At 45.4% G+C, this 11,981-nt stretch overlaps 1 protein-coding gene across 1 annotated transcript; it reads left to right on the top strand.

Moving 5' to 3' along the window:
* Window positions 1–5,336: 5,336 nt before the first annotated feature.
* On the top strand, window positions 5,337–11,567 carry LOC112071579 (FHF complex subunit HOOK-interacting protein 1A-like; the record flags this gene model as incomplete). The annotated part of the gene is made up of 5 exons (XM_024139018.2): window positions 5,337–5,449; window positions 7,597–7,836; window positions 10,613–10,924; window positions 11,095–11,294; window positions 11,396–11,567. Coding segments are annotated over exons 2-5 (804 nt in total), but the record flags the coding sequence as incomplete, so codon positions are not given.
* Between the last annotated feature and the right edge of the window lie 414 nt (window positions 11,568–11,981).

Genomic DNA, 11,981 nt, shown 5'->3' on the forward strand with positions numbered 1-11,981 from the left:
GTCAGCAGCATACTGTCAAGTCTGAATAGAGCCAGCAGCAGAACTGGTCAAGTCTGAAATAGAGCCCAGCAACACACTGTCAAGTCTGAATAGTAGCCCAGCAACACACTGTCAAGTCTAAATAGAGCCCAGCAACATACTGTCAAGTCTGAAATAAGAGCCAGGCCGCATACTGTCAAGTCTGAAATAGAGCCCAGCAACACACTGTCAAGTCTGCAATAGAGCCCAGCAACACATGTAGTCTGGAATAGAGCCCAGCAACACTTTGTCAGTCTGAAATAGAGCCCAGCAACACATACTGTCAAAGTCTGAATAGGCCAGCAACCATACTGTCAAGTCTGATAGAGCCGCAGCACATACTGTCAGTCTGAAATAGGGCACCCTTCTATAAAGAGGAAGCACCGGGAGATTGAGCACCTTCTATAAGGGAGCACAGGAGATGGGGCACCACTTCTATAGAAGGGAGCACCGGAGGGGATTGGAGGACGCCATGTGCGACTGACGTGTTTTCCGTTTGCTCCCGTGGTATTTTTAAAGTTTATGTGATTTTGCAGCAGAACCGTATTTATTTTCTATATTATTTTGTGATCCTTCCCGTAAAACCAAAGATACTTTACTTCAATGTCAGCATGTCGACGAAACATAAGGCTAAAAGCATGACTTTGAGAAACCCGGCCTACAGACACACTCTCATCACCGCGCCTCTCCTGAGCTGACGGCCCGGGGACTGACACTTGGCCTGCGGCGCTGAAAGGCCTTGGCCTGAAAGGCTGGCCAGGCTTGGCCTGGCGGCGCTGAAATGACATTCTCGAGGCCATAAACTACTACGCTCTGAGATAGTTGAATGAAACGGAGGTGGTTGCTACGATTGAGGCCCGAATAAAGGAGGTTTCTGATACTTTAAAAGCAGATCTAACCCATCCTGCGGAACGAGACGGTGGCCAGCAATCACATCAACTCAAAACAACAATGGCGTCGGAACACTAAACAAATTGCAGCACTGGGACCTCGCGTACAAATGTCTCCGACTTAACTACATCCCTGGAGGCTGACGTGAAACGCCTCGCTGCGGATTTGAAAAGGTGAAGGAGAGCTGTGTAAGTTTAGAGGGATTCTCTCTCGCCGCAATAACCTGGAACTTGTATCAGTCCCAGAGTCAGCGGAAATGCTCGCGCACGGATTTCATTTCTGGGCTGCTGAAGGATGTTCTTGCCTTGATGAAAAGCCCCTGATTGAATCGTGCTCACCGGCGCTGCGTCCAAAGCCCCGGGATGGGGAGAGGCCCCGTGACATCATTCTTCGAGTGCACTTTTTCATGAGAAGATGGAGATTCTCCGACGAGCCCGCAATACCACTTGAGCTTTCAAGACAGAGGCTTCTCCATCTACCAGGACTACTCCCCCACTGTTTCCAGCAGCGCGCAGCTTTCGGACAGGGCCAAACGACTACTTCGGGACCATCCAGGTGTGAAGTACGGACTGCGATTCCCGGCCCGTTTATGGCTATCTCATGATGGTAAAGACTACACATTTGAATCTCCGGATGAGGCCTCTCTCACATTCAACGTCACATCAAGAAGTCTTGAACACTTGCTCATAGTTCAGAACTGTTGCTTGCAACTGTGGATAGTAAGTAACCCACCTGTGGTACAATATGTTTAGCTACAACATGCTAATTTTGTATAGTTGGGGTTGGCGAACCTTCAGGCTTATGATGTGATCAAGATTTTGTATCTCTAGTGTGCTTGCCTTACAAGCATTGTCATTTAATTTCATTGTATTGAGGTTTTACTTTACTCCTGTGTTTTTAGGCTGTCTTGCCAACTTTTCAGTTGTTTACTATGTCTGCAGTGACTCAAAGTATTCTTGGTTATTTGTTTACTGCATCCGTTTGCATTGACCAGTAAACAGTAAATGCTTCCCGAGGCGACACGTTTTTTGGGGTCGGCTCACTTAATTTTAAAAGTTTCGAGCGTCATTTAGCCAGCAAGCGTTCCAAGTTGCGCACACGTGTTTTTTGGTCTTGGTTGTTAGCTGTCTCAGCATTCAACTAGACAACTATTAAATAATTAATATAATTATTATTTTTTGATTGTCTTACTCGATTTCCTTACTTCAAATTAGGTCTTTGGCTGAGAGGCCTTTATACATTTTCTTTATTTTTCTTTATTTTCTCTCTCAATGCCTGTTATAAGACTGGGAATATAATTATATACATCTACAAGTGGTGATTTTGTAATTTCGTTTGCAGCAAGGGATTCACTTTTATTTTATTATTTAAAAAATGATTATCTCTTTCTGCTGTTTGATCCACTAACAAAACGCGACTTTAAGAGCGGGACTGTGGGTTTAGGTTTAGACCGCACTCTACAAGACATACTGTGCGAAGAGAACATGTTTATTTAGGCTTGTACCTCGTTTTGGGGAGGTTATTGTCTGGGATGGGGGGAGGGGTGGGGGGGAGGGGTTGAATTGTTCAGTTCCTAATGTGTCATTCTGCTTTTTCGTTTTTTCCCCTGTACTTTTTCCAAAACATCTACCACCGTACATTATTACTTGAGACAAGTTAATTCTGGGGCTTTTGGGCGCGTATTGCTTTTTCCATTCTATGCTCTAATGACAGGGTTGTATAACGGAAATGCCCAGAGGAGCCCGAAACAATGGCGATCAAAGTAACATTTCGTGGAAGCATCAAAGGGGTTACTACCAGTGAAGCGTAAAGAGGGTGTTGACACACTTAAAGGGTTGTTAATGCAATGTTTGCATTTCTACAAGAGACTCCACTTGAGGACTGGTTTTGAGCACTTTAGGATGCGTAGGGACCTGGGTTGGTCAAGTGTTCCACTCCAAACTTTCATAGTAAATCAAGAGGTGCTGGGCTCTATTTCAGACTTGACAGTATGCTGCTGGGCTCTATTTCAGACTTGACAGTATGCTGCTGGGCTCTATTTTAGACTTGACAGTATGTTGCTGGGCTCTATTTCAGACTTGACAGTGTGTTGCTGGGCTCTATTTCAGACTTGACAGTATGCTGCTGGGCTCTATTTCAGACTTGACAGTGTGTTGCTGGGCTCTATTTCAGACTTGACAGTATGTTGCTGGGCTCTATTTTGAGCAAGTGGAGCATCTCCTCTCCAGGCAATACAGTAGTATCGTCAATATGTCTTCCAACTGCAGTGCACTATGCAGTGAGGTTACAGTAGGGGCGTGTGTGTAATTTAGGTCATGTTTTTCTCATAGAAAGGAAGTACTGAGGGGAGTAGCTACATTTCTGTCTCCAGTGTCTCAGATTAGTTACTAGTTGTTGGAGTTTTCGGCAACTGGTGTGCAGTGTGGAGTCTGTAGTCATACATTTTTGACCCCTAATTTCCTGGGATTATAATTGTTTTTTAGAATGATTCAGTGTCAATCCCAGCATAATTTAATACAAAAAAGTAGCTTCCTATAACAGGAATGAAAAACGAATTTAGGATGGGTTAAAGAGGTCAACATTGCTCATCACGGACTGACTCTATTTTCGAGGTCGCTCACAGTCTGAAGGCTTGGCACACTGTAGAGTTACCTCTTAATGTACTGGGACTGGGAGGATATACATTTTTTAAAATGGAACCGTTATGTAGCTAGGCAGTTAAGAACAATTTACAATGATGGCCTACACCGGCCAAACCCGGACAACGCTGGGTCAATTGTGTGCCACCCTATGGGACTCTGAACGACAGCCGGTTGTGATACAGCCTGGATATAATATGTAGGAGTGTTAAGCTACAGACAGTACTGAGCTATACAGGGACACATTAGCCCTGTAGTGAAGTTTAAAAGGCACTCCGTCATACTCCAACCATATTAAGAGGAAACCAAGATACAAACATAATCTTCCGTTTGATTCCAGGACACAGTAGTTGCCAGTGCATTGTTGTCTGAGTCCAGGTTAGGTAGGTTAACCACTATAAAAGTACAACACTAATCGACCACCAGGCCTGTTTTGACCCCATGAGGTTGAGGACACAGACTCTGGTGAGGTAATGTGTCTGTCTGTGGAAGGAGAGGATGTATTACTGTGGCATTAAGACCGAGATGCAGCCAACTGGAGGCACCCGACAGACTGCTACTACTGTCTCTCTCTCCACCCTATAATTGGGGGTCATGCATCTGGCTGGGACACTAAGCAGAGGACTGTAAAAATATCTCCCACTGTCTCCAGTATGTTGTGTCTTCACAACAGACTCCATGAGAAGAGTGCTTGTCATAGGAAGAAGCTGAGCTTTGAGAATGTGGTATTTGGTGGTATTTGGTGAGTTGTTTGTGTCCAGACCAAGGGTCTTGTTGGTAGCAGTGCAGCACTATAGTGGGGCTTTTTAGTGTGAAACTAAGAACTTGTTACAAATCTGTACTTGAGAGGTTTAGTGCTTTATGGCTTCTCTATATGGGAGAGTAGAGGGTGTGAGAAYGAATGGAGGTGTGGATTCCTTTAGAGMACAYCCYCTCTCCTCCTTTCCCCTCCCCTCTCGGTTTGCGTTGATCCAGCTGGACCTGGACCCCCACTTCCCCTCCATRGGTGGAGCAGGTCCCTKGAGGMACTACAGCCACAGTCTGGGCAGCGGAATGGKTRTKTTATGGMTGKGTGGGGGGCWSACACAMAMACACTGAGCTCCGACTGCGKTTARTGTTTACAATACATCATGCCGATATGATCTTCWGGGAAACATTTCAGAGTTGTCGCTACAGAGTAAGTCGACTTGGACATGACTGGTGTGCAGTGCATTTTGTATGGTTGTCGGTGGGGTCGAGAATGCCTAGAATGTTTTAGCTTGTGTTTTATTTGACGTGTGTGGACTTCCGTGATCGCGCCTCCCTCTAAGAGTGTGGTCAGTGGTTACATCGTAGAAGTAAAGTCTTTCTGCGCGCTGTAAGATGTTGTGACAGGTTTCCCATGGTGCCTCAGTGTGACCGTGTCAGAGGTCATAGCATGTAAAGGGAGGAGAGGGGGACTCATGGTTGACCAGGGACGCCAATTATATCACAACTCTAATTGGAGTGAACAGTAGCATGATTATTCAACAAATGATGATGACATTTATTATGTTCTTTCAGAAGATGTTAGTTTGTAGTTTGGCACCTTTGTCTCCATGCTTGTTTAGTGTGTGTGGATGTGGCGGGGGTCGTTGGATTGCTCTCTTTCTCTCTGTGTTACTCCCTCTTTCTCTCTCTGTATGTTACTCCCCCTCTCTCTCTACAGTCAGTGGTGTTCTGAGCCTCTTACTCACATCGTCCAGTCACTTCCTCACATAGCTCTAGTCTCCAGTCATTCCACTGCTCCGTACCACATTACKTTTGTGTCAAAGTTAGACTTTTCCCTCTCTCTCTATCTCCACAGGACTGGGTGTGTCTGGATGTAAAGAGGGGACATTCTGTATTGTCGATACAGGACGAGCAACCATGGTGAAACAGAGGTAGGAATTTCAGCGATTTCTGTCCTGGGTGACCCTGCYYCATGCATTCCTATAAGGCACGTTCCCTGTGTTAACTAAAAACAGATGTGTTTAGCTTTAGCATGAGTGTTTCAGTGTCTCTCTGTTGGGCCAAGCTCTGTGGTTGGTTGTTGAGTCTCTCCTCTTCAAGYGGGTCGAAACCATTCAAAAAAAAGTTTGACTTGGCCGTGATTGGTTGAGAGGCCGTTTGAGGGGCAGCCTTTCTGATCTCTAATTGGTCATTGTGGTCTGACGGTCTGCAGCTGCTTCTGCTTCCAGCAGGAGGGTTACAGTTGAACTCCTGCAGTGCATGGCTGCAATTCATGTGTTGTTATTGTACGCTGTAGGAAGCAGACGTCTTCAATAGAAGACATTGTCCTAAAATGTTGTTTACTGACCTGGTTGATTATATGCTAGTACCTAGCAACGGCTAACTAGGTATTGTGCGTTTGTTTGCATTGTTGTCAGGTTGAGTCGGTAGCCCAGTTTTTTAATTTACTGTCTAGTCAGTCCCAATTTGTTAGTCTGTTATCAAGTCTTCAAAGTTTGATCTGTTGTTCAACAGATTATATCCATGCCATCAGTTGTTCTCAGAAATACACCCATCCGATGTGGGTACTTGGCCAATGACATCACATGGCACTAGAATCTAGAATGAAAATCATCTGATTCTCAGAACCGCCATAGTCTCCGTTCACTGTCCCCGGAGGAACGGAAACATGGGATTCTAGGAAGATAATAGAATCCAAATATCCTCCGTCCTGAGTTATAGTCCTATTTATAACTGACCTGAGCAGGGACTGGGGCGGGGAGGGAGATGGCCTGTTGCACTACACCATGTTAGCAGATAGCCTAGCTTTTGTTTGCAGCAATGGTCCTCTTTCCTGTACAATCACCTCCTTTACAAGGGAAGCAACAAATAACCCTGGCTTGCACCTATTATTATCTGACTGTCACAGACACATAATTAAGTTCCCAGTGGCTCTGTGCATTGCAAATTCCATCGGTGCTGGTATAAGCATAGAGAGTGTATTTGGGTTTTATTTCAATCTGTGGGGATACAGGTCTAAGTGTGTAGCAGTTAAACTCTAAGGCTGGAATAGTTCTGCAGTGTCTTGACAGACAAGTTATTTTTAGTACTTTTAATCATTATTTTGGTTCCCGACTGACGAGCAGTGTAAGAAACGAACACCTGACCTCACTCTCTAGATATGTGAGGGACACACATTTTCTCAGGCGCTTCTGGACAGAGCTAGAACCAACAGAATCAACATAACTTTAGGCTACAGACAAAGTCAACATATTTTACATACCAAAACAGTTCCAGACCATTCATGGAAAGAATGGTGTTTTATTAGTTATTGCGGGCCCACTAGCTGGTAATACACACTCTATTGTCATACGTCATAATCTCTTCTGGTGTCACAAGATGAGTGAGTGATGAAAGTGGTGTCACTGGGACCTTATGGAATTCACTGTGCATTGTAGCGTCCTAGCGAGGCGTTACGTCTGTAACTCTGTGGTCCTCTGTAGCTCAGTTGCTAGAGCATGGAGCTTGCAACGCCAGCATAGTGGGTTCAATTCCCGGGACCGCCCATACTTACAAATGTATGCGAGCACGACTGTACGTCGCTTTGGGAAAAAGCGTCTGCTAAATGGCTTATATTATTACAAAGCGATCCCCACTTTTCCCTGGGTAAGCGTTTTGGCAGGCACTTGTCGAGCTGAGGAATAGAGGGCATGGGTTGTGCCACCGGCTGAGTGTCTCCCCCTCTCGCTCGCTCTCTTCCTCTCTGCCTCTGCCCTGTCATTGTTTTCCCCCTCTTGTCTCTCGCATGCCTAGCTGCTGTGAATCCAGGGGGAGAGAAGACCGTGTYGCAGGCTGCTGCAGTGTTTGTGTGGTTTATTTGGCTAGTGGTCAACTGTACAGTATGTCCCAATCAATCACCCTGAATCTGTCCTATGGCTACAGTAGTCTTAATCTGTCCTGTGCTAACAGTAGTCTTAATCTGTCAGCTACTACTACAGTATGCCATAGTATGTATTGTTATAGGTTTGAACAATGACAAACTACTGATTCTCCATCTGCATGTACAGGATGATGACATGATGTTTTCTGTGTTCTGCAGATCCCCAGTGTTCCCTCACACCCCTGTGCAAGTGGTCTCAGCCGGTCTCCAGTGAGGACTCTCCACCTCTACCCCCCTCCGTCCTGCGTAATGGTTTAACCCACACTAGATCTGGTCACCATGATGATGGCCTCCATGGTTGCCAACGGAAACAGGGATGGCAGACAGGGGGAGGCCCTGGTCCTGAAAGGGGTGGACCCAGAGACCTGCATGATCGTGTTCAAGAACCACTGGGCACAGGTAAACAAAACCACAACTCTGTCTGTAACCTTAGATATAACTTCAGCTCAAAACCCTCGTTTAACTTGTATAGCTCAATCTCGTAGAACCCAGGCCCTAACTCAAACCCTCAGAACACTAAATGCATATCATTGTAGCCCAATCACTTTAACCCAGAAGCTCTTCCTCAAACTCTTAAAACACAAACTCTTATAATTGGAACCATAACGCCAAACCCCACCGCAGAACCTATAACACAAACATTTCCTAAATCCTACAACCTAAACTCCTACAATCCCGCCCATGAACGTGAACCCTCTCAGCCCCAGACCTCATTGTGGTAACTGAACGGCTACAGTATGTAACTGAAATAATGACTGTCTACTAGCTCCTCCCTTCTCTATTCAGCCTCAGTTCACCCCAGTGGGAGGGAGTTGGCAGGAGTCTCCACCCCTCTCAGCTACAGAGAATAGAATACAGTAAGGCCTGGAAACACAAACATAATTTACTGTAAAATGGGGTAGGAGCTCACGTTGCTGGACGTAGAACAGTGACAACACAGTAACAACACAGTAACACCAAGAGGCCTGAAATTATTATGTTCAATCTGTTTCATTTTTGTGTATCATTCTCAGCATTTATCATTTTTATTTATTTTTAACCTTTATTTGCCTAGGCAAGTCGGTTAAGAACAAATTCTTATTTACAATTACGGCCTACACCGGCCAAACCCTAACCAGGACGACGCTGGGCCAAATGTGCGCCGCTCTATGGGATAATATAAATGTTAGGCCTGCGAAGTGCACTGTTAAAGGTTTCAACAGAATCATATTCTGAAATATAGGACATTTTATAGATCTTTGACCCTCTCTGCAGGCAAGTTGGCACTACAATACGGCTCCAGCTGAGTCTTAATTGCTACGTTTTGGCTAATTAATAGCCTGATAGGAGTGCTATTGAGTTTGGGTCTTAGAATTCCTGGAAAAGCCCAGCCTGCTAAGTAGGCACCCCCCGGAACCCTGTATTGAGGAAAACTGTTGACATTTCAGAAAAATAGGTAGACTTTCATTGACAGTCAATGGCTTCAGCCTTATCTCTCCCACTCCAGACCCCTGTGAAACCACTGTCCTTTTGTTAGGATGTCTGAGAGAGCTGRATGTTATCCASTCAGTGTAGTGGGTTGCCCAGGACAGSATAATATGTTCTGGGCAACAGTTTGTTTCACCTCACTATGGTTCTATACAGATATCAGTACACAAAGGGAACTATATTGATKTATCTCTATGTACCAGTACATGTTATCCATTATCCTGACRGCTCCATGCCTCCATCACCTCCATGTATTATTAGTCAGTCCAGTCAGTGGTTAGAAAAGGCCACTTGATCATYTATAGTCCTACTGTGTTACCCAGCTATGTCCTCAAAGCTATTTGTTACACCAGAAATACCCGACARGATTGTAGACAGACMTGAGTGAAGGAAGTGGWAACTTTAATAAGACACCCATYACTACTCCCCTCCCTCTTCCTTCCCTCTCTTCACTCATCCTGTGCGGTTATCGCGCTATCATGCCTGGATCAATCAGTCACCTGGGGGCTCTGTCTCAGTCAGCCAGTCTGGCTCTCCCTCTGCTCTCAGTGGACTTCCCATCGCCATGGTAGCAGGGCCTGGTGGGGACAGTGAGCTCATTGTTGTGGCTCTATGAATGGTTCCTCCCATGTCTGGGTTGTGTTCATTAAAGGAATGTTTTGAAACTTAGTGAAACAGGGAGGTACTACCTGAACCTTTCCAATGAGAATACAGATTTTTGTTTTTCCCAGGCAACATAACTTTTTTCATGCATTGTGGCCTACTGAATACAGTCCTGTATTCATTAGTGAGGCTTATGTAGGGAGGTCCTACTAGAGAGGGACTGACTATCTGCACACTAAGGCACAAACATATAGAGGACAAAACAGCCTTATACACTTTCATATCAAGCTGATTTACCATCAATATATTTATATTATGTGCATGTCGCTGTCAGCGTTCATTTTGTTTATGGTTCACTGTCAATATAAATGCGATGTCACTTGATTTGTGGTTGTCCATTTACATTTCAGTACAGAATTCCGCAGGCAACAGTGGAATTGGAACACCACAAACCCAATTTATACACAATTGTAACTGCCTGGGCTTGAGATATTATATTGACATGACTCAGGCAAATGTAATCTTCGTAAAATCACAAACGATGCATCAGCTTTCCCCGATTTATTTCCCGTAGGACTTGAGTTGTATTCTCTCYCAGATCTTCCTCTTGTGATAGAGACTGTTGTGTTCATCTAGATCAATAATGGCAGCAGCAGGCTGTCTGATGATGATTATTAACTGTCACTTATGAGTCCTCCCGAGAGAATATTACCAACATAACAAACCAACATGTTTCACTCAATCTAATTTAGCCTGAACATCATTGTAAGCACTTTGGCAGAGTTTGAGAGAGTTTGTCTTATACTCTGGTGTACACGCGATGAAATAACTTGCTAATTTGATTTCAACTGTTACGATGACAGTAGCAATGGCATACTGTAATAGCTTTGTGTCTCTATTGTTAGTTGATTTATTCTACCTTATTCTATCGAGGTTATCAAATAAACTTCAAGTTGACCAAAGACAATATTCAGTTCACTGCGAGAACTATCTCATCTTATTTGATCTTCTTCCTTGTAAAATGAAGGTGAAATTACCACAGATATACAGGTACTATATTAATTTCTATGGACATAACCCTGTACCTTCCCCGTTGTCCCTTCAGGTGGTAAAGATCCTGGAGAAGCATGATCCTCTCCGCAGCAACACCAGCAGCAACATGGCTGCCCTTGGTGTCATCGGCCTCTCCAGCGGCGGCCCCATGCGTTTCGGCGGGCCCATCCCGGCGGACGAGGCCAGCGCGGTGCAGAACTACGTGGAACACATGCTGTTCCTGCTCATGGAGGAGGACGCCGGCCAGGCGGGAGCCATGGGACCCATCCTGGAGTTTGTGGTGATGGAGAACGTCATGGAGAGGCTCTTCCTGTGGAGCCTGAGGCGACAGTTTACTGATGAAATGAAACTGGAGCAGCTCAAGGTAGGTGTAGATGTTAGAGATGGTGGTCGGTAACTGGAGGGTTGGGGGGGGTTGAATCCCTGGTCTGACAGGGAAATCTGGCAGAGGGTGAGGAGGGTGTCGGGGGGGTTGGGATTAAGGAAAAAGACACATCTCAGTGACAACTGACAATAAAGTMATCTTCTTCTAAGATGTACGAGATGATCGTGGGCCAGGCGCGGCAGCCCTTACTGCACCACAAACCTGTGTTACGACCCTTAATGATGCTCCTGTCGTCGTGCTCGGGGACAGCTGGCCCGGAGGTGGAGGCTGAGCTGGTGTCATTACTCAACCAACTGTGCTGTGTCCTGGCCAAGGACCAGTCTGTCCTGGAGCTCTTCTTCCATACTAGGTGAGTTTCTCTCCTCATAATGTAAAGCACTTTGAGATACTGGAAAAGCTCTATAGAAATCCCATCAATTATTATGATGATGATGATTATTATTATTACAGCGAGGACCAGGGKGCAGCCAACTTCCTGATCTTCTCCCTGCTGATCCCCTTCATCCACCGGGAGGGCCTGGTGGGCCAGCAGGCCCGGGACGCCCTGCTCCTCATCATGTCACTGTCTGCAGAGAACCAGCGYGTGGCCCAGCACATTGCAGAGAACACCTACTTTTGTCCGGTGAGGAGATGTGTCTGTCTGTCTTTATGATACTGTTGTCTTGCTCCTTTTGGTCTCTTTCACGTTCTGTCTGTGATTTGTGACTCTCGTTTTATGGCTCTGTATTTCTGTTTCTTAGGTCTCACTGTCCCTTTGCCCTTCTCTTGTTCTCTTTGTTTAGACTTTGTCCCCCCCCCCCCTCTCCTCTCTCTCTCTCCTCTGTATACATGTCATATGGATGATTGTTCTGCCCTTGACTCAATGTCCTATTAACTCATTGTACCAACTACCAGATAAGTTAATATCCCTGACCTCTTTGTCCCCTGATAGGCGTATGATATTCATAGCCCAAATATGCTTCGCCTACTGTATGCATAATAAAGCAGGTCGAGGGAGAGTGGAGCTGTTGTATGTTAAACGTGTGGTATTCATATG

Source organism: Salvelinus sp. IW2-2015, unplaced genomic scaffold (assembly GCF_002910315.2).
Source record: "Salvelinus sp. IW2-2015 unplaced genomic scaffold, ASM291031v2 Un_scaffold1650, whole genome shotgun sequence".
NCBI classification, from domain to species: Eukaryota; Metazoa; Chordata; class Actinopteri; order Salmoniformes; family Salmonidae; genus Salvelinus; species Salvelinus sp. IW2-2015.